General features: G+C 42.2%; 2 protein-coding genes across 2 annotated transcripts; one reads left to right on the top strand and one right to left on the bottom strand.

Annotated features, from left to right (window-relative positions):
* On the top strand, window positions 1-11,981 carry ctr9 (CTR9 homolog, Paf1/RNA polymerase II complex component). Its single transcript, XM_058401408.1, has 23 exons — window positions 1-157; window positions 1,618-1,716; window positions 1,806-2,045; window positions 2,131-2,248; window positions 3,345-3,434; window positions 3,701-3,957; window positions 4,051-4,158; window positions 4,245-4,481; window positions 4,577-4,666; window positions 4,740-4,868; window positions 5,579-5,762; window positions 5,846-5,934; window positions 6,229-6,414; window positions 6,500-6,587; window positions 8,174-8,322; window positions 8,420-8,536; window positions 8,816-8,961; window positions 9,353-9,424; window positions 9,508-9,796; window positions 10,055-10,209; window positions 10,886-10,979; window positions 11,082-11,191; window positions 11,272-11,981. The coding sequence occupies exons 1-23, from the start codon at window positions 113-115 to the stop codon at window positions 11,627-11,629; spliced, it is 3,450 nt and encodes a 1,149-aa protein (XP_058257391.1). The 5' UTR covers window positions 1-112; the 3' UTR covers window positions 11,630-11,981.
* A 1,262-nt stretch (window positions 11,982-13,243) lies between these two features.
* On the bottom strand, window positions 13,244-23,107 carry eif4g2a (eukaryotic translation initiation factor 4, gamma 2a; the record flags this gene model as incomplete). The annotated part of the gene is made up of 21 exons (XM_058400881.1): window positions 13,244-14,469; window positions 14,715-14,836; window positions 14,929-15,137; window positions 15,815-16,019; window positions 16,100-16,358; window positions 16,451-16,666; window positions 16,752-16,856; window positions 16,957-17,085; window positions 17,198-17,296; window positions 17,390-17,544; window positions 18,788-18,920; window positions 19,013-19,195; window positions 19,325-19,435; window positions 19,532-19,683; window positions 20,483-20,549; window positions 20,641-20,772; window positions 20,862-20,964; window positions 21,053-21,178; window positions 21,765-21,836; window positions 21,960-22,069; window positions 23,018-23,107. Coding segments are annotated over 21 exons (2,844 nt in total), but the record flags the coding sequence as incomplete, so codon positions are not given.
* Between the last annotated feature and the right edge of the window lie 211 nt (window positions 23,108-23,318).

Consider the following 23,318-nt stretch of genomic DNA (forward strand, 5'->3'; position numbering starts at 1 on the left):
TGGACGACTTTGTTGTTCACATGAACACCATCTTCAATCAGTAGCGACGAGAGAATATGCGAGGTAGCCGAACTGCTAACCTGACAGAAGATTGAGGATATAAACCGTCACCATGTCTCGGGGATCTATTGAAATCCCCCTGCGGGACACTGACGAGGTGCGAAGACTTTTAAACACATTAAACTGGATCATTTCACTGCTTTATTTGCAGCAGAAGGAGCTTTGTTGATTAGCCGACTAGCCATGCTAACGGCTATCGTTAGCGCTAAGCAACATACAGTAAACCTGTTCAGTGTTATTGCGGTATATTAATAATTACATTAGAACACAAGGATTATTAAGTTTATAACTGATTAATTGGACGTGATATTACGGTTTAATAACAAGTTAAAATAGTATTTGATTATTTAAAGTTGTTCAGGATGGAAAAGTCTGTCATTGTAGCTTTTTATAATATTATAACAAGTGATTAATTATTTATTTTTTAAATAATATTTAATGCAGTTATATCCCTTATTTAGTGTCCATTTAAATATAAAAATAAATATTAAATATAAATTATTCTATTTTCTATTCATTTTCTTTCTTAATTTTTTATGATTATATATATATATATATATATATATATATATATATATATATATATATATATATATATATATATAATTATATATTAATTTTATTATATTTAATTATTATTCTTTGATAATTAATGTATTAATTGTAGTAAAATTAAAAGACAAAATGTTACTTGAAAATGTAAAATCTGCTGTTCTATTTCACAAAACATGTTTTAAGTTGAGTGTAATAATATTTATTAAAGTTCAGGATTATTTACTGATATTTGAGCAAATCGAATTTTATATTTAATATTTATATAATATTTAATAATATATAAATAATTTAATAATAAGAATATTTATATTTATAGTTGTTAAAAAAAATAAATAAATCTGTGCCTCTGTGATGAAGGCGGCCTTTAGAAGGGAATTGATGTAATATTAATTCAGCAATATGTTAACTTTTTTATAAATTTTTTAGTTTAAATATTTAAGATTTATTAAATAAAATGGATATTAAATGTGCTTAAGTTTTCGGATGAGTTTCCGCTGTATTATTGGTGTTTTCATCACAGCTATATGTAATGTTTATCACCATTTCTCAAAAATTAAAAAAAATATATAATTATAAAAATTATTTAAAAAAATTAAAAAATATATTGGGCAGTGGTAATGTTATATTAAATGTATTATATTTATTTTGAATTTAATTAATTATTCACATGTTTGTTTATTCACTTTTTAATTTAATTCAAACTGTCTCTAACTGAAAAACTGAAGAATAATAGCCTTATTATTATTAATATTATTATTGTTAGTATTAATAATAATTATTCCATTATTATTATCACCCCTGCTGCTGGAGTTTAGGTCATTTATTTTACGTTACAGGTGTCTGTTGTCCAATCTCAGGGAAAGCAAAGATGCTTTTATCCAAAGCAATGTTTATAAGTTAATTAATAAATCTTTAAAGAAAAAATAAATAGCTTTTCCCATGGACCTGAAACAACACTGCATGAGGTTCGATCACACTTCTCTTAACATTTTTGTCCTTTAGGTGATTGAGCTGGACTTTGATCAGCTTCCTGAAGGAGATGAAGTGATCAGTATCCTGAAGCAGGAGCACACACAGCTGCACATATGGATCGCACTTGCTGTACGTATTTTATTTCTTTTGCTTTGTCTTACAGCTCAGAGAAGAAACCTCGTCTCCTAAAATTGTAACTTTTCTGACTCTCTGTGCAGCTGGAGTACTACAAACAGGGGAAGACGGAGGACTTTGTGAAGCTGCTGGAGGCGGCACGTATCGACGGAAACCTCGACTACAGAGACCACGAAAAGGACCAGATGACCTGTCTGGATACTCTCGCTGCCTATTACGTCCAGCAGGCTCGCAAAGAGAAGAACAAGGATGCGAAAAAGGACCTCATCAATCAGTCCACGCTCCTGTACACGATGGCGGATAAGATCATCATGTACGATCAGGTGAGGGCGAACGCAGGATTAGATGCCCACACTCCTTCGTCCTGCAGATGATAGACATAACTGTTTATTTTATTATATTTAACAGAACCACTTGTTGGGACGAGCCTGTTTTTGTCTGCTGGAAGGGGACAAGATGGATCAAGCCGACGCCCAGTTTCACTTTGTCCTGAACCAGTCGACTAACAACATCCCTGCACTGCTGGGTGGGTAAATCGCTTCCATGATCTAATTCACAAACTTATTTTTAACTGGAAAAACAAATTTCACCTTCTCTGAAAATAATCAGTGTATTCAAATATCAGACTCCTTATTTATTTGCGTACAATAATATTTTATGTGTTTACTGGAGTTTGTTGTTGTTCTTTCGGCTGCTCCCTGTTCGGGGTTGCCACAGCAGATCATTCGGTCCGCATGTTTGGATTTGGCACAGGTTTTTACACCGGATGCCCTAACTCTCCTATTTTATCTGGGCTTGGGGCTGGCTCTGAGAGTTAACTCTTCAGTGGCTGGGTTACTGACCCTAACCCTAACCCTGGCTGGGTTAGCGCCCTGCACCATAACTCGGGAAACCCTAACCCTACTTTGTATTCCTGAATATTCTATAGACAGAAATCAAGTTGTAATTAAAAAAAAAATCAATTCCACAGCCATTTGTTGCCTTTCTAGAGAGCAGAATTTATCTGTGCACTATGAGCAGGCGGGACTTTCGGCTCTCTCTTCTCTTGTCTGTCAATAACGAGTCTCTAAGCGATCATGGGTTTCTCTAAGCTCATGTACGTGGAAGACGGTGTATAGCCATTTCCTCTCTGTGTGTAACGTCACCCTGTGGCACAGAATAAGCGGCAGTTCGAAAAGACAGAGTTGTCTGGCTTCACATGACATTAAGACGTGTTGGTGACAACTGAAAATTTTCCAACATTTTCTTTCAATAGAAAAATAAAAACTCTGAAACAGTCTTTCATCACTGTCTGTGAAAACTGGAATTAAATCATTGGTTAGGACTTAAATTAAGTGGATATCATTAGAGAAACACAAGACTGTTTAATAATCTTAAATCACACTATTTCTTGTTCTTACTTTTTCAATCCGAGTTCCATCATTGTATAGTGATGTCATGGACTCACGAGCCAGTGTAACGGAGATCTCAGAAAAACTTTCCGAGATGGAATTCCGAGGGGGGGGAAGACACACAGCCCTCGCTTGCATTGAGAACCCAGGGATCTTTCATATCTTCAAAAATGCATGCAGTATTAAATGTTGATTTTCTCATTTGTACCTATTATCTTGTCACCCTCACAGGCAAGGCTTGTATTTCCTTCAACAAAAAGGACTACAGAGGAGCTTTGGCTTACTATAAAAAAGCTCTACGGACAAACCCCGGCTGTCCAGGTGAGAACTCGGAACCTGTCCCTCTGTTAGGATGAAACTCGTGCGGTTATGATGGACAAGAATTACTATGTAGAATAATTCAGATATTATTCAGATAATATAGATACCCTGGCACTGATATAACAGCACACCCCGTGATGTTATACATGCTCTGTAGAACGTCTCGTCTTAAATGAAACGCAGTGGTAGTGACACTGATTGTCAGTCTTCACCGTAGGATTGATTGTCACTGTGTGATGCTGATGTCTTTAATTGTCCTTTTGCAGCTGAAGTGCGGCTTGGGATGGGTCACTGCTTTGTGAAGCTGAACAAGCTGGAGAAAGCTCGTCTGGCCTTCAGTCGCGCCCTGGAGCTCAACCCGAAATGCGTGGGAGCCCTGGTCGGTCTCGCCGTCCTCGAGCTCAACAACAAAGAAGCTGACTCCATCAAGAACGGCGTCCAGCTGCTGTCCCGAGCCTACACCATCGACCCAAGCAACCCCATGGTGCTCAACCACCTGGCCAACCACTTCTTTTTCAAAAAGGTAACAAGATTAGTGAGAATAAAGTAACATTTTTGTATGGTGTAAATGGATATTTACTTTTTTATATAAATTCTTGCTTTTTTTTAAACATAGGATTACAGTAAAGTCCAGCATTTGGCCCTTCATGCGTTCCACAACACAGAGGTAGAGGCCATGCAGGCTGAGAGCTGCTATCAACTGGCTCGTTCCTTCCACGTTCAGGTTAGAACCGGGTTCTGGATCTCTGAAGCTTGTGAGATATTGGTTTAAGGTGCTGAAGCATTTAAAAGTCTTTTGTTTTTGTGTAGGAGGACTACGACCAGGCTTTTCAGTATTACTACCAGGCTACTCAGTTCGCCTCGTCCACCTTCGTGCTGCCGTTCTTCGGCCTGGGACAGATGTACGTGTACCGACGAGACAAAGAAAACGCCGCGCAGTGCTTCGAGAAGGTGTTGAAGGCGTACCCGAACAACTACGAAACCATGAAAATTCTGGGTTCACTTTACGCAACGTCAGACGACCAGGAAAAAAGAGACATTGCCAAAGTAATCCTTGCTTTCTGCCAGTGTAAAATGGTTTACAATAAACAAGCAAATTGATGTTGATTTTTTTTTTTTTTTTTTGTGGTTTGGTGTTTTAGGGTCATCTAAAGAAAGTCACAGAGCAGTATCCTGATGATGTAGAAGCCTGGATTGAACTTGCACAGATTCTAGAGCAGACAGACATCCAGGTATGATATTTCTATGGGATTGTGCATGGACTGGGAAAAGAAAAACAACTCATCACCACTTTCTCCTTCACAGGGTGCTCTGTCTGCATACGGCACAGCCACGCGTATTCTCCAGGAGAAGGTACAGGCTGACGTACCCCCTGAGATCCTTAACAATCTGGGAGCCCTGCACTTCAGACTGGGGAACCTTGGAGAAGCAAAGGTAGAAATGACTGATGGTTTCAATGTGTGCCTGTTCGGATTTCTTCCACAGGCATACAACTACATACTACACTGAACTCCAAAAAATATACTAGTTAGGGGAGTCAAGGCCTCAAAATTGACTTTAGAACTGCCTTTTCCTCCTGGGTGTATTCATGCACTCAGAGCTCCTGGAAGTTGCTCCAGATCCACTGAGATGCTGAACCAAGAACCATAAAGTTCTTACTAAAGACGGAGGCACTGGGTTGGGATTGTGATGTGATGGTAATTTATTGGGCAGAATTGGATGAGAGGAGTTTGGGATGGGATGGGATGAGGGATTGGATTGGGGATGATTAGAAAAGATTTTATTGTGAAGGATTGGATTGGGTGGGATGTTGTTTGGATTGGATGGGATGAGACTGGATTGGAGGAGATTGGATAGGATTGCACTGGACAGGGTTGGATGAGATATTGGGATTGGACAGAACTGAATTGGACAGGATTGGTTGAAAGATGGCATGAGTTCAGGATGGGGTTGAGATTGGTTTTTGATTTGGATTCAGCAGGAATGGATTTTAATTTTATCATGAACATTCAAAATCATTAACTTACAGTTTCTAATCTGATTTAGGTCTTTGCATTTGAACATATCCAAGTATTTTTGTTTTTTAACATTAGACACCTATTTTACCCCTAACTCCTGTCTGTGGTTCTCTTATGATATAACAGAAATACTTCCTGGCCTCTCTGGAGAGAGCCAAAGCGGAAGGTGAGCACGATGAGCATTACTACAACGCCATATCCGTCACCACCTCCTATAACCTGGCACGGCTCTATGAGGCCATGTGCGAGTTCCACGAGGCTGAAAAGCTCTACAAGAACATCCTGAGAGAACATCCAAACTACGTCGACTGTAAGAAATCGGAATCACGTTTTTCCCCATGTATATTGGATTCATTAAGCTCAAGATAATTGTCATTTATGATTATTTAATAGGTTACTTGCGGCTCGGAGCAATGGCTCGTGACAAAGGCAACTTCTACGAAGCTTCAGACTGGTTTAAAGAAGCTCTTCAGATCAATCAGGTAGTCCTGATCTTCATTTCAAAAGTCACTGATAGTGTTTTTATATTTATGATATGAGTATATTGTTTATTCCGATACTGATGTTTTAGAATAATAATATTAATAATAATAATAATAAAATTCAGCTTGTCTCTCATTGGTTGTCTGACATGTCAATCAAATGATTTCCTAAAGGAGATGTGAGATTCTACCTACTACAGAAGCTCCGCCTCCTATCAGTTTAGCTCGCCAGTCTAAGCTGAGAATTAAAGACGTCTCTCCGTCTGTTAATTACGTTTCTGTACATCTTTTCAGGATCACCCAGATGCTTGGTCCCTGATCGGAAATCTCCATTTGGCCAAGCAGGAGTGGGGACCCGGGCAGAAGAAGTTTGAGCGTATCCTGAAGCAACCGTCTACTCAGAACGACACGTACTCCATGCTTGCTCTGGGTAATGTGTGGCTGCAGACACTACACCAGCCTACGAGGGACCGAGAAAAGGTGCGAGATTACAGCTTAATGCAGCGAGAAGGTATAGTGGGCATTTCGGTGTTCTCGGCTCATCTTTTCTCGGTTATCGTTTTAGGAAAAGAGGCACCAGGACAGAGCGCTGGCCATTTACAAACAAGTTCTGAGGAATGATTCTAAGAATCTGTATGCTGCCAATGGTATCGGTACGTATTCACCACTTCCTATTGCTCAGTCTGTTCAACTTATTTATTCAGAATATAAACTTTTTATATACATTATCTGTAAGTTTTTATAAGTTGTCTTTTTTGTCACATATACATTACTGCACAGTGAAATTCTTTCTTCACATATCCCATCCTTGGGGGTTGGGGTCAGAGCGCAGGGTCAGCCATGATACAGTGCCCCTGGAGCAGGGTGGGTTGGGGGCCTTGCTCAAAGGCCCAACGGTGGCAGCTTGGCGGTGCTGGGGCTTGAATCCTGATCCTTCTGTCAATAACTCAGTGCCTTAACCACTTGAGCTTCCATCCATGCATCCATCCATCCATGCATCCAGCCGCCCGTCCATCCATCATATCTATCCATCCATGCATCCAGCCGCCTGTCCATCCGTCCATGAATCCATGCATCCTTGAATCCACCCATCCGTCCATGAATCCATCCGTGATAACATCCATCCGTCCGTCCATGAATCCATCCATCCATCCGTCCGTCCATGAATCCATCCATCCATCCGTCCGTCCATGAATCCATCCATCCCTCCGTCCGTCCATGAATCCATCCATCCCTCCGTCCGTCCATGAATCCATCCATCCCTCCGTCCGTCCATGAATCCATCCATCCATCCCTCCGTCCGTCCATGAATCCATCCATCCATCCCTCCGTCCGTCCATGAATCCATCCATCCATCCCTCCGTCCGTCCATGAATCCATCCATCCATCCCTCCGTCCTTCCATGAATCCATCCATCCATCCCTCCGTCCTTCCATGAATCCATCCATCCATCCCTCCGTCCTTCCATGAATCCATCCATCCATCCCTCCGTCCGTCCATGAATCCATCCATCCGTCCATGAATCCATCCCTCCGTCCGTCCATGAATCCATCCATCCCTCCGTCCGTCCATGAATCCATCCATCCCTCCGTCCGTCCATGAATCCATCCATCCCTCCGTCCGTCCATGAATCCATCCATCCCTCCGTCCGTCCATGAATCCATCCATCCCTCCGTCCGTCCATGAATCCATCCATCCCTCCGTCCGTCCATGAATCCATCCATCCCTCCGTCCGTCCATGAATCCATCCATCCCTCCGTCCGTCCATGAATCCATCCATCCCTCCGTCCGTCCATGAATCCATCCATCCCTCCGTCCGTCCATGAATCCATCCATCCCTCCGTCCGTCCATGAATCCATCCATCCCTCCGTCCGTCCATGAATCCATCCATCCCTCCCTCCGTCCATGAATCCATCCATCCCTCCGTCCGTCCATGAATCCATCCATCCATCCCTCCATCCATGAATCCATGAGTGTATTGAGGGATGCAGGCAGTTTAATTTAGCTCAGCATTTGAATAATGTGTTCTCAGTTTTGTTTATTATTAAGTGATCAACTCGTAGCATAATATTCTCCAAATGTCATGAAGTATCTCTAGGTTTCTATAATGAGCATTAAATTTGTTTTTTGGGGTCCTAAGATCCAAATCAGAAGCCAGAGTTCCCAGGACAAGAGTATTATTCACCCCTGCTGCTTGTTTTTTTGTTGATGTACTGCTGTGTGTTGTGTGTTACCCAGGAGCTGTTTTGGCACACAAGGGTTACTACCGTGAAGCCCGTGACGTGTTCGCTCAGGTCCGAGAAGCCACAGCGGATATCAGCGACGTCTGGCTGAACCTGGCGCACATTTACGTGGAGCAGAAGCAGTACATCAGCGCTGTGCAGATGGTGAGAGAGAGACTCTCTGTGATATGACTGCAGTGATGCTGATGAGAATATGAAGCTGGTTAGATGTGTCCTTATCTCTGGATCTTCTGTGTTGCAGTATGAGAACTGCCTGAAGAAATTCTACAAGTACCAGAACACGGAGGTGCTGCTGTACCTGGCTCGAGCGCTGTTTAAGTGCGGAAAGCTTCAGGAGTGCAAACAGATGCTGCTGAGGGTCAGTCAGCTATGGATAGAACATCATTTAAAATTTAGAAATATTATTATAATATTCTTATATATTTGTAAATTACTATTTACATTTGCTTCCTGGAGGCTGATTGGCTCTTACATTTAATGACACAGTAACATGCTGACACTGACTCAGTGCTTTTTCAGTAAGAATTCAGCAAAATTGACCACCAGTCTGCTCAGATTAATTAAGTTTCTAGACGGTTTTAGATGAAACAATGGAGGCTAAAAACTAATGTTTGTTATTGTTTGTTTTTTCCTTCAGGCCCGTCATGTGGCTCCCAGCGACACTGTGTTGATGTTCAACGTGGCCTTGGTGCTGCAGCGGCTCGCCACTCTGGTGCTGAAGGACGAGAAGAGCAACCTGAAGGCTGTGCTGAGTGCGGTGAAGGAGCTCGAGCTCGCTCACAGGTACGCTCGCGCCGCACAAATGTGGATCATACCAATCCTGGATTATTCAGATGAACATCTTTCATCTGCTTATTGATGATGATTCTAATCTTAATACAAGTTTAGATACAAAATTTTAATCAGAAACGTCTCCTAACACTAAAAGATCACTATAATTTCCTGGAATAGGTTTGGATTTTAGGCTCTGCCTACCGAAATCAGAAAGAACTGCTGTACCCTGACCTGCCCTTTTACCTTATAAGGATAGGATACAGGGTCAGTTGTGACAAAGGCTTGTGTTGGACTTGCGTTTGTCTTCACAGGCAGAAGGGGGCGCTGAAGATGACACACTGCACCTTTAATAAATATCCAAATCAAATGAACTCTCCATGATTCTCGTGTCCTCCCGCAGGTACTTCAGTTACCTCAGTAAAGCTGGAGACAAGATGAGATTCGACTTGGCGCTGGCTGCGAGTGAAGCAAGGTGGGTTCACGCGCTTTTTCATGGTCTCTCTGCGACTCGCCACCGTTTGTTAAACTGACGTAGAACATGTGTCGCGGTTGCAGGCAGTGCTCTGATCTGCTGAGTCAGGCGCAGTACCACGTGGCCCGGGCCCGTAAACAGGACGAGGAGGAGAAGGAGCTGAGAGCCAAACAGGACCAAGAGCGGGAGTTGCTCAGGCAGCAGCTGCTCCGAGAACAAGAGGAGCGGAAGGCCAAGGAGGCTGAGGAGCAGAAGAAGCTCCTGGAGCAGAGAGCGCAGTATGTGGAGAAGACCAAGAACCTCCTGACTTTCACTGACGAGATGAAGGAGGCTGCGAAAGAGAAGAAGAAAGGAGGAGGAGGCGGCGGACGGGTCGGTCTTCAAAACTTTTACAGTCTTTGTAATTTATATAATAATTGTTCTATTTTTTTTGGAGTCTTAATTATGTACTTCGACATGCCTTGGACTTTCCACAGTCTGTCTCCTACATATATGGCATGTAAATTCCTGTTTATGGAAAAGGGGCGTGGCTGAGGAGTTGTGCTCTGGCTGAGGGCGGAGCTAAAATATTTTCTATGTCCAAGTCACCGATTTCCTCCTCCTCTTCTTCTTTTTTTTTTTTTTAATCAGCGTAAGAAAGGAGGAGAATACGACGACTTCGTCAATGATGACTCCGATGAAGAGCTGCCCATCAAGAAGAAAAAGAAGAAGAAGCCTCGCAGTGGGAGCGAACAAGAGGGAGAAGATGAAGGAGAAGAAAAGAGGCCACGCAAGAAAAGGAGGAGGTGAGGAACATGATTGGGAGATCTTTTTATAAATAAATAATTATAATCTTTATAGAGAACACCTTTTTCTATTATCGGATGTAATCAGGCATAACATTATGACCACCGAGGGGTGCCGTGAATAAAACTGAGTATCTCCTCATCATGGCACCTGTTAGTGGGTGGGATATATTAGGCAGCAAGTCAACATTTTGTCCTCAAAGTTGATGTTAGAAGCAGGAAAAATGGTCAAGCGTAAGGATTTGAGCGAGTTTGATGAAGGCCCAAATTGTGATGGCTAGACCACTGGATCAGAGCATCTCCAAAACTGCAGCTCTTGTGGGGTGTTCCCGGTCTGCAGTGGTCAGTATCTATCAAAAGTGGTCCAAGGAAGGAACAGTGGTGAACCAGCAACAGGGTCATGGGCGGCCAAGGCTCATTGATGCACGTGGGGAGAGAAGGCTGGCCCGTGTGATCCGATCCAACAGACGAGCTACTGTTGCTCAAATTGCTGAAGAAGTTAATGCTGGTTCTGATAGAAAGGGGTCAGAATGCAGAGTGCAGGACGGGTCAGGGCTATTCTGGCAGCAAAAGGGGGACCAGCACTATAATTAGGAGGTGGTCATAATGTTATGCCTGGTCAGTGTATATAGAGATGGATTGCTTAATGGTTCTGAGCTTGTTTCTGTTTCTTTAGACCAACTAAAGGTGATGAGGGAAGCGACGAGGATGAGGGCAGCTCGAGACCCAAAAAACAGCGCAGACCTCGAGAGCGCAAGAAGATTGAGAAGGCAGAGAACCTTTTTTTTTAAAAAACAAAACAAAATACCCACTGTGATTTCTGAACATTGTACTGCATATCTAAACTGACTGTGTTTTCCTCTCTTTTGCAGAAACCCGAGCGTCTGCCGCCGTCTCTTAAAGGGAAGATCAAATCCAAGGCCATCATTTCCTCCTCAGATTCGTCTTCGGATGAGGACGGACTGAAAATAGCTGAAGACCGGTGAGTCTCTGTGTGTTTATGATCATGTGATTTAATCAGCCGTTCGGTTTTATTCACATCCCGGTCGCTATCTCCATCAGGAATCGGGACAGCGGCTCAGGATCCGAGGACGGAGGCCACCAGAAACGCATCGCCTCCGACAGTGAATCTGAAGAAGAGCGGCGGCGTTCGGCTAACTCCGAAGAGGACGAATCGGACAGCGAGCGCCCGGTGAAGAGGAGGAGGCCGCAGCGTCAGTCTGATTCCGAGCAATCGGATAACGAGAGCAAGAGGAGCCGCTCGGAAGTTTCAGAGGACGAATCCCGGCCCGGTTCTCCGGCGCCAGCCTCGGATCAGGGCTCCGAAAACGAGGGATCGCCTCAGCGCTCAGAAAACGAATCCGAGCCTGAGGGATCCAACAACGAGGCCTCGAACCGAGGCTCTGATGACAGTGACTGAGTTTAACGCACTGTAAATGTGTCATGAAATCTTTATTTCCTCCTCTGTCCTAGGTTAGGTCAGCCATGTCTTTTCTTTGGACACCTTTTATCTGCAGGTTGAATGAACGATACTTCCGTGACTCTTTTTTCTTTTTATTCCTCAAAATGGTTGAACTTTTTTTTTTTTTTTCTGAGAGGGGGAAAGCTTCCTGTAATGTTTTGAGTAAAAATCGCTGAACCTATATGTTTTTCATGCAGTGGATATTTCCAAACAAACCAAGACAGAGTCTAAATACTCAACAGAAATGAATTGGTTATAATGAGATGTGTACATTTGTACTGAATTGAAATAAATCCTTTTGAATCAGGAATCCGTTCTCAATTACTCTCAAGAGTCGAGTAAGGTGATATTTTTAACAACCCGAATATCCTGAGGTGTTTTATTCCTCTTGCACCTCAGTAGTGTTGCTTTATTCTACATTTCATTCATTTGTAGTTTCATGTCCAGGAAACAAGTTAACCCCTGTTCACACTTGTGTTTAAGACTGCTACACTCCCTCATCCCTCTTTCTTTTTAAATCTCATAGATAGACAGACACTTTATTCATCCCAATGGGAAATAAGGTAATAAATAAAAAATAAAATAGAAATTTAAAAAATGTAAGGGTACAAAAATAAGATATAAATAACCTATAACCAATAAAATTTAACAAAAAATACTAAATACTTGAAATGTAAAGGAATAAGAGATAAGTAATGACTTACTATTAATACGAGAAAAATAAATTGCAGCTTTTAATCTTAGAGAAACAGTAACTTGTGAACTCCTGAAGATCCTGTGACATTTTGCTACAGCTTTACCTTTGTGTGCTAAATGCTAACACTGGAGACTCCTCAAACACACATTTTATTCTGATCATCAGTTTTGGGACACCCCTCCAAATCACTGAATTCAGGTGTTGTTTTTCAGGGGTTGGGCTCGGCCCCTTAGTTCCAGTGAAAGGAACTCTTAAGGCTTCAGCTTCATACCAAGACATTCTGGACAATTTCATGCCCCCAACTTTTGTGGGAACAGTTTGGGGATGACCGCTTCCTGTTCCAACATGACTGCACACCGGGGCACAAAGCAAGGTCCATAAAGACATGGATGAGTGAGTTTGGTGTGGAGGAGGGAACTTCTGACCTCAACACCATGGAACACCTTTGGGATGAATTAGAGCGGAGACTGCGAGCCAGGCCAAAACTGGGACGTCTGCCTTTACATGCACGTGAATGTAATATGGAGTTGTCCCGCCCTTTGCAGCTATAAGTGTTTCAACTCTTCTGGGAAGGCTTTCCACAAGGTTTAGGAGTGTGCTTATGGGAATTTTTGACCGTTCCTCTAGAAGCGCACTTGTGAGGTCAGGCACTGATGTTGGACGAGAAGGTCTCTCTCACGGTCAGCATTAGTCTTATCCTATCCATTAAACCAGTGTTAATGTATTCACTGATAAAGCCTTCGAAGCACTATTGTACATCACTCTGGATAAGAATCTTTCAAATGGCAGAAATGTAAAATGAACAAAACGTAAGGATCCGATGATGTAATATACAAACAGAAGTCATATTTACGCAGAAATCCACAGCCACATGATCCTGGTGTGTAACTTTATTGAAAGTTAAGCGAGTGGTACACAGAACATTCAGAGCTCTTACATCTTACAGTAACACTTTAAATAGCAAGTAATTCATTGTACAGACGTATACCACATGTGCATCCATTTTTATTGTTCTACCTATAGATAAAGCATCAGTCGTTTTTTTTAATGATAGAGTTCAATAAATATCTGTGTAAGATATTATGGAAAACGGACTTAGGTTTACATAAGCTGAGTGGTTCTCAAAAGTTGACATCGGTTCAATTTCATTTTCACTTTATTTCACGAATTAAAAGTTTTCTTCTCGTTTTTTTTTTTTTTAAGTCTAAAAAAAATGCACGTTTCGATTCGATCGATGGTTGCTGCATCTGAAAACAGGCCATGTTTGGTAAATCCCTGAACATGCTGTAAAGTAGAAGAAGAAGAAAAAAAAAAAACTTTCAAGTATCAAAGTTTGGTGAGTAATGGAGGGGACAAAGACGGGATGATTTAGTAAAATAAAGAAGGAGGGAGAGAGAGAAGGCTGTCGAACTCTTCTCCCACATGGCTTTACTTTGTCACAATCAGATCAGCATGAGTGAGTAAACCAATGGGTTTATTATTCTTCTTTTCGACCCAGACTCGAGCACCATGTAAGTTTGAAGAAATCTGCCTGTTTGAAGGAGGGACTCGATTCGACTCGGCGCTCTAAAACCCATCGCTGAAGAGGTAGAAATGAACTGCCGACTATTAAAACTGTACGGTCGCGGTGATTACAGTCGAGGGATCTTTGTAACAATCGAGGGAGCGTATATTGCAACAGCTCATGACACTGAGCACAAGGTGCATTTCTGCGCTTGTGTTGTGTTACAGCAGCAGGAAACAAGGCTTTCATGAATACATGGTTTTCGAAAGCAAAACAAACGAGCAGAATCACGCCGATAATACCGTTTCGTAGGTGTTGCTTTTTAAGCGTAGTAAACCATCACATGCTTTAAAATGGTGAAGGTGTGAGGATCGAAGTGTGGTGAGGAGGAACGCGGGGAATGAAGCGACAGGTTACTTAAAAAAAGAAAGAGACAGTATGAGTGATGATAGTGGGATTAGGGGGGAGTGGAAATGGGTAGGCGGGAAAAGCATGATGTAAAAGACCCTTTTAAGGCTTTGGCTGGTTTCCTCAGTCAGCCTCTTCTTCAGACTCCTCTTCCTCAGCCGTCTCCAACCAGGTCAGCCACTGGTTCACCTAACGTGATGAGAATAAAGAAAAACAAACTAAAAACCAATAAATTTCTAAACCCGTGTGAGAGACACTAACAAACAGCTACAATCTATAAAATGCAAATTAAGTCAATTCAATTAAGAGTCTTTCCAGGAATGGAATATTTAATCAATTTTGCTTAAACCAGGTTTTAAAAAGTTCTCTCAGGCCACGACAGAGTTTGTTTAGAAATGTGTCTTCGTGTTGTAACATGCACCAAAAGCCTGTACCTGGAACAACGCTTTTCCTTTGCCAGGAAACTCTTGGGTAATATCTTCTTTCCATGCAAGGAAGGCTTCTTCTTCAATTATTTCCATATCGTAAAAGTTGACAAAATAGCGCAGCAACATTCCTGTGAGGAGGGAGGGGGGGGGGGGGGAAATGCAATCAGTTATTTGCATTTATTACTGCAATGAAAAGCGATAGGAAGTGTCAGTTACAGACCTTTGGGGAAAGCCTTGGCATTGCAGTGCACTTGCAGTGCGTAGAGAGCGCTGACCTGCAGCTCCACGTGATCGTGCAGGAACTTCTGCAGCACTGGCTTGAAAGAGAACAGCAGCTGCTTCTCCTGGTCCAGCTGTTCTTTCGAAGGTGAGGACAGCTGCTCGTCGGCTTCGTTCAAAAACACCTCGTGGAAAATGTACTGCAGAAAGCTGATCGGGAAACCGCAGAGGTTGTAAAATGGCAAGTGCATGTTTTATTTGTTTATAGATGCATTTAAATATTGCAGATTGGCTTCTATTCAAGTTATTTATAATGGCTATTCCCTACACCCTTAGTTTTTGCCTTTTTTTGATGATTTAAAAATAGCAGCTTGTCACTTTGCTAAACCCAGACAGGTTTAAAATGCACATTGGGGTCCTGAGGGAATTTCCCATTTTACATTCAGGTTGGCCATGTCTGCATTTTTCTCCCTCCGCCTCTAAGAAAATTACAGCCGTGATCATTTTGCTCCTATTCGGATACACGTTCGTAATTTTCTATGCACGCCAACCGAATTGGGAAAAGGAAGGTGAGAGAAGAGGGTGAGATTCTAATACACTTAGAGTGGTTTCTGGAACTGAAAAAAAGCTCGTGTCTCCAGCATCTCTTCAACTGTTTGTCAATGGAATGTGATCGTATAGCCACAGGACACAAACATCATCCTGTTATCATTTTTACTGCTCTCCCAACATGAGCGTTTTTAAATCAGGAAATGTTTACAAATACTTATGCTAAACTAATCCAATCTGCATCAATAAGTACAAAAGCATCAAATCCTCAGCCCTGAAGACAGACCTGAGAAAACACTGCTACAAGTTGAAATTAGGATCAGAATCAAAGTGGTTACCTGGTCATCAGGATGTTGACGAAACCCTTATCGGTGTGAAGTTTGGGTGAGATGTTATCTTTGATCCACTTGTAGATGGTCTGGGGTGCCGGGTCTGCTTTGATCTGCTTCAGCAGCTCCTTCTCCAGTTTCATGAGCGGGAACAGGAAGCTCAGACCCTTCCCCTCCAAAATCTCCAACATACGGTCTTTGTTTTGGTCTATTTCTGCACACACAGGATCATATCAATAATGTAACGGCTAAAAGGCTACAGAACACGTGGAAGAATTTGTTAAGGATATATACCTGGCAGCATCTTCTGCATGTTGACCTTGCTCTGCTGGAACAGGTCAGTGAGCCACTCTTTATCCTTCAGCTTGGCTGTCTGCTGCAGGCAAAGCAAGAAGAGAGGGAAGTGTATGCCGTTCTCCAGAGGATGGGCCAGGTCTGCGATGCTCATGAGGTCAGCGATGATGGCACGTGCAGCAAACTGGGCCAGATAGGACTTCACCAGGGGAATGTCACCCTCAAGCTTAGGACACTGGTCCAAAACGTTAAGGAAAGCCTGTGGCAATGTACACAAAGTGGCAACTTTTATTGATATGGGAGACGCAATACGGGGAAGAAGGAGTGAGGAGACATTCATAAAAATCGCACCTGCATGAAGTTATCCCCGGCGATGAGGCCCTCAGTACGCAGAGCGTGGAACAGACTGCTGACATGCTCTTTATCTTCATCTGAACTGTCCAGAGAGCACACGATCATCTTGCTCAACATCTCAGGCAGGAAGTGTTTAGGTGCCCTCATCTCCCTCACCCCGTTCACAGCGTTGCTGATTTTCTTGGTGTTCAAATACTCCTTAACGACAGTCTCCTACAAGAAAGACGTGATAAGTGTTCTCGTACAACAGCGACAGTTTGATGGAAAAGAAATGCACAAGTTGAAATTAGATACATACAGTCATCTTGAGCAGTTCCTCTTTGGCAGGAGGTGGTTTCTTGCTCGTCTTCTGAGGTTTCTCCTGAATAGGAGGTGGATTCGTCTTCAGGCCAAGCTGTGGGGGCTAAAAAAAAAGGTAAAAAAAAAAAAAAAAAAAAAGAAGTGATTATCACTTCTTAGCTGTTAAGATATGTGGAGTGGAGGATTATGGGGAAGACCGGCACCTGTCCAAGCGGTGGAGTGGATGTGCGTGGAGCCTGAGCGCTGGGAGGGATCATGTTGGGAATCTGCGGCTGCAGCTTTGGCACTTGGGATTTGTTCAGGAGAAATGACTGAGCCGGTCTCAGGCTAATCTGTATTGGCACAGGAGGAGAAGTGGGGAGTCAGAAAGGGATATTTCATGCTTCTGTAAAGTAATATTGTTGTACAGCAGATTAATCAACTTCCTTTTAGAGGTCTTTTTACCTCATCAGCATTAAGCTGTCCTTTCTTGCCGAAACGTGGCGGCATGTCCTTGGACTGAGCTTGCTGCTGATTCTGGTTCTGGAAAAGCAGATTCTGGCCCTTTGGAAACAAAAGTGACGACTTGAACACCGATCCAAACAGAAATATTTCATGATAAAAGTTAACACACAGATTTAGAGATCAGACTTGTACCTGATTGGGTTTCATGAAAGGCTTGTCAAACTGAGACTGAGGAGCGGGAGCCATGTGGCCACTGTGGCCATTGAAGAGCGGGTTTGTGCGATGGCGCCCCATGGTGGGGGAATACCGGTCTTGAATAACCCCAGGTCCAGTTCCAATCCCACAGCCTGAAATGAGACAGAAGGAAAACAAATTAAGGCAGCAGGACATGGCAGGATTATCAACGTGACATTTGAACCCGAGCCAATATGCAAAGCGTTCTGCTGTCTGCACAAACTCTGCACCAGCCAGACATTTTGCATACCTTGTCATGCAACACTGAGGTGTAACCACAAACTAAACAGCAGCTCATAGTGTAGTGAAGCGGCATAAATGTTAATGCGCTCGTCCTAATGTGGTATTGTTACTATAGTAACAGCTTACTGCACAGCTGGACAGTCTTTATTTAACATTTATTCAGAAGTAAATACCAGTGTCAAGAGATTAACAATTATGGAAGGATATCCAATACTAATGTTCTAACATTAACACAGAAGCCTATAACAAGTTTTTTTGAGGAAGCTGGTTCAGGATGTTTATGCGTTATCAAAAAAGACGGGGTGGGGGGGTGGATATGACTGAGTTGCTATAATGTAAGCAGTAACAGGAACTAACCTATTTCCCAGAGCAGAGCAGTAAATAAGTATAGCGTGGTGGTGTTAAGAGAATGCAAATTACTGTGGTTTCAGAGAGTAAGCACATTACCACTCCAACTTTGGAAATGGCAAGAGCAACGCCTTGCTGATTACTTTCCTACAACTCCACACCCTAAAGTGTTGTACTGCTTACACAGCAATGTATTAGCATTATGAATGCATCACAACTCTGTATCTGGTGAAACAGTTTCAACACACTGTGTAGCCAGCGGTGTCACTTTTAAAAGGACAGCAAGACTTAGTAGTTAATTGGTAATTGATGAGAGAAAAAAAAAATCCTTCTCAAACTGAACTCACTAGCAATATTAAGCGCAAAAAAACAACCAAGCCCCAAAAAGCATCCAAGATGGGTGGAATCAAAGCTCATGTGCGAGTTCCTTGCTAATCTTGTTGTTCTGCTGGTTTATGTTTAGATCGACGTCACCACGTAGCTTATGAATTATCTGAGAGATGACTTCCCACGCTCACAACCATGTACATTTTAACAAGAAGCAGTGGAGACAAGTGAAAAAGCGAAATCTTAACCTTAGCTGGAGGGGGGAATGGTCAGTGCCCCATTAGAGATTTTTAAGCGTTAAAGTGTACTGAACTTTAACTTACTATTTCCGTGGTAAAGCGGACATCTGTACGAAACTGCCCTTCAAAATTAGCCAGAGAGATATTTAAAAAACCAGATAAACACAGGAGAGAACATGTAGAAAGGATCAGAGTGTACCTGGCATTTGTCCAAACATATCAGCCAATCCCCCGAGAACCTCCCTGCTTAGTCGTGTTGGCAAGAAGGGGTTATCTTGAAAGAAGTCTGTCCTCATTCCTGGGGTCATAGCTGGAATAAACACGCCCAAATCCTGAAACGGAGAGAGAAAATGAGTCACGGGTTCTTTTCATCACCTTGAAAAAGAGAAAAATGCATAGAGATGCATAAAAAAGGAGCACGAACCTTCACTGCATCCTGACGGATCTGGTTGATGGTCTTAGGTCCGTTGTCGATGAAAGCTTTCCGAGGCACCCAGTTGTTCTCTCGCAACTCCACAGTATCCTGCAGCAGGAAACGAATCCTTGCAGGCAAGTCCTTGTTGTTCATTAAGGATCGCATGCGGCTAAAGTACTGATCCATTAAAGACTGAAAGAGAGAAAAAAAAAGAAAAGATTTTTGTGGTTACGAGGTAGAAAATGAAACTAAACCACATCACATAGTAGCGCAAACTATTACTGAACCACTCTGCTTTAAAATGACATCATTTCTTTTTACCTTGGCTTTCTCATGATCAAGTCTAGGCCCCACAGTCCTCATTATCTGACAGAGGCACTCCAAATCCTCCCCCACGTCTGTAAGTTGGACTCTCTTCTTCTTTTCCAGAAGCTGAAAATGTAGCATTTATGTCACCACAAGTTCATCACTAGTGTTTCAACATGAAAGAACTTCATCACATCTCATTCACTTCATCCACAAACTTACTGTTTTGATGCACTTATGAAGGATAGACTCGTGAATGAGATCAAGCTTGCCAAGCTCCCCAATGAATTTGATGTTGCCCAGCATCTTGATCTTAGCAATGGCACGCTGCTCCTCCTCTTCAGAGGTAAGAGGGCCATCTCTTTTGTCATAAACTGGAAAGGAAAGCAGTATTTATAAAATGTCTACAGAACCATAGCACAAACCACTTACTCTCAGGCTACATTCAGTCTGCGGATTTTATTTGCACTGATGTACTGCACATGCAGCTAAACTAATCAAGATGGAGGATATTTTTTCATACAACACAAATGAAACATCGCTGTGTAAGTCTGGTGACGAGGAGGTTGTTTGTCCTCACTGTAACTTTGAAAAACAGAAAAATCGAGAATTCCTGCTGCTTTTGTGAATTGTCTGTGCCCCCACACAGTTACAAAGAGACATCACATACCAGCCAACGCCTCCCCAAACACCAAAAAAAGTTATTTTTATTACTGCACAAAAAAAAATGAGAGTCAAATATTTTCTCTTATTTTCACTCACAACCCAAGACTCTTGTTCCATTGTTTGTTTTCCTTTTAAGCCAACTAACGTGTGACCAAAACAGCTGCAAGTTTAAGACTTGCCTAACTTTAGGAATCAATATATAGAAAAAAGCATCTACAGAAGCTCTTATTCAAAGCAGTCACGCTTCTGTAGGATTTACGAGAAGGAGAAAAAGTGAACGCAACCTTAGTGGGGAGTAATGTGCCGATATATACCACTGAAAGGTGGGGTTAAGCAGGAATCCTTTTCTCATGAAGTTTATTTAAAAAAAAAATGGTCTTCAGGTTTTTGGTAGTGTGTGTCAGATACCTAAAGATCATGTACTTGAAAAGCATTTTATTGAATTGCTCATGGTGCCTGTGGTGTAAAATCTATACTGAGTTTCCTTTTAAAAAATAAATAACTTACTATCAACATTTCTGGTGCGGTTTTCAAATTCATCTTGAAGCTTTGAGATCAAAAGTCTCCTGAATGTCTGGAACACACAAGAGTACACTCATTAAACACCCTGAGACACTGAGTTAATCATTCGGAATTCTTCACGGGGGCTCTTGTAGCATACTTACAGTGCTCTGCTTTTGTGATGACTGGATCTCAGATGTTTGGTTATCAAAGTTTGGAGCATCCTCTGCCAAACGCAGACATAGCTGAGCATATAGCGAGCTATACTTGGGCTCTTCAAGGGCTTTGTCTACAATCTGTTCAGAAGAAAATCCAATATAAGTGATCCCTTTTTACTTTTTATTGTTTTTACGTGATTGGGGGGGGGGGGGGGATGGGCACTCACCAGCAAGATGATTCCTTTGAGGACAAGCTTTGAATCCACGCCCACATTCAGAAGCTCAAGGCATAGCTTGTCAAACTTCTCAGGGGTCAGTTTATTGAGTATGCTGGGGAAGGAAAAAATAAAATACAACAAAAATCAATCAAAAAATCTAAAATCATACAATAAATTCTTTTTACGGTTTAGAGACTTACCCTCTCACTTTTCTGAAGATTGCATCGTGGTGTTCTTTTTCGTTTGAGGAGTTGGCATCTCGTCTAGTGCTTCGTGAAGGAACCCATCTCTGAACGCTAGGCCCTGGGGTTTTCCCCAGGAGCTCGCTGGTAGAGGAAACATCAAAATCGACACATTTACTTCCTATGTTTATACGACAATACTGCTGGATTCTTGCGAATGATTGGTCAAAAGGTTCTCCCCCCCAACAGCATCTCCGTCAGTAGGTTTATATTACTGCACTTGCTATAGAAGGGATCAGCACTAACCCCCAAGATTAACCCCCCCAGCAGTTATAAAATGGAACAGCTAGTGGTTAATGTGGTAATATTAAGCATGCCTACATTTTGATCTTCAGGACAAAACATTTTACAGCTTCCCTGGAACATGATAAGCATTTATTATCCATCTTATTCATGTCGATAGCTGTTATATTTATAGCTGATATAACAAGAGAAAACAGGAACTACAGATGATGTAACCAATGGTTAAAACGTATGAGGTATTTCTTTCTACAAACTGCTGCGGCATAACAGGAATAAAACGTTTCAGTCAGGATGTGCTCTCGTAAAAACAAAACAGTTTCAGGGTGGTGACAGTACAAACCAGTTAGGCTACTGGTTCATCACTGAACGTTTTCCTGGTACAGCACATCCATGAGTGTTTTTTTTTATATCATGAACCGATACGTACCTGTTACTGGCAGTCGTGGGATAGTGCTGAGGCGCACCCCGACCTCCTCCTCCTCCTCCTCCCGAAGAAGCACTGCAAAAGTACACAAAAATCACAGCATTAGGAGCCGAAGATCATATTAAGACACCCACAAGACCACATACAAAATCCACCTATAAAGCTGGCTGGATAAACCGTCTAGTAGTAAACCATCACCTGAAACGAGAAGCACCCCCCTCTGCAACCACACTCTCCACTTTGGCGGCTTGACAACGAAGGACACTCAAAAAGAATAATGTCGAAAGGGTGGGGTGGAGAAACACGATCTGGAAGAGAATTAAAAGAAGAGGCAGAATGTGACTAAACAACTGGCTGGTTGAGTTTTTCCCCCCCTTTCTTCCCACAAGCTGATGATTATAGTGAATGCTTTTCAGTTCCACACAAAAAACGTGTCTGAGGTCTAACTACAGAAAAAAAAAGGAAGTATATACACACAGTAAACGATGTTACAACAACTGGAAAGAATATTCGACCAGATATGATAAGAACATGTTGTATTGATCAGATCTACATTTTAACACAAGGCCTCTCTGGATCCAGACAAAGACTCCTAGCCTGTCGGAGCTCAGTGCTTGGAGGAAATAAAAAGGAAAAATCAATCATCACTCGGGGAAAAAGCTTGCTCAGAATGCGCAGTGGAGGTTACACAATCTTTTGGTGGCTGTAAAATAATCACCAAACACAAACAAAAGGGAGTGAAAATGGCCGGCCCTGTGATGAGCTAATTAGCTTCCTCCCCCCTTAACATGCTAACAGGATGTTGGGGGGAGGGTTCTGATCAGCGTAAATGTTTTAACAGGAAAAATTAAAAAACAGTCAATTAAGGTATGAGATCTTTTTTTAAAATAAGCAGGTTTAATCAGATAAACATGTAGGTCTTGTGATAACTTGTTCCGCTAGCGCGAGCTAGCTTCCAGTTGATCAGGAGGCTGAAGCTAGCCGCCATTTTCTTCTTAAACAATCAGAAAAGGTGGACATTTTTACAAATTTTCCCCGAGGACAAGTCACGGATTTGTGTCATAACCCCGAGTGGAAAAGAAACAGGGTGAAATGACGCGCGACAACGTGGGAATAAAATGTTTTTAACTCGCACTCTTTGTTCGGGCGGATGAAGCGAGCTAACGGCCATTTCACAACCCTGCGCGTGCCGCTAAGCGAGCTAGCAAGTATACATTTGAAAACATAACGGAAAGAATAATAATAATAATAATTACCTTTCCTAAAAGACCTTCAGTTTTGTCGTGGTTCTGTTTACAAAGGAGAGAAAAAAAGAAAAACAGACAGGAAAGAAAAACTTTAGTTGTTTAAACGCTAACCAGTTTAAAAAAAAAAAAAAAAAAAAACCACCCGGAGCTAAGCTAAGGCTAACGTTCAAGTTAAAGGTACTTAAATGCTAATGCTAACTTCACCGGTAAGGAGGACACCGTGCACCATCTGTGACTTGACGTCAGCGATAAGCGCAATTTTATTCGCCAGACCTACCGAAAGTGCTGGCGCCTACGTCATCACCAAGTT

The sequence above is a fragment of the Hemibagrus wyckioides genome, linkage group LG10, assembly GCF_019097595.1.
Source record: "Hemibagrus wyckioides isolate EC202008001 linkage group LG10, SWU_Hwy_1.0, whole genome shotgun sequence".
In the NCBI taxonomy this organism is placed as follows: domain Eukaryota; kingdom Metazoa; phylum Chordata; class Actinopteri; order Siluriformes; family Bagridae; genus Hemibagrus; species Hemibagrus wyckioides.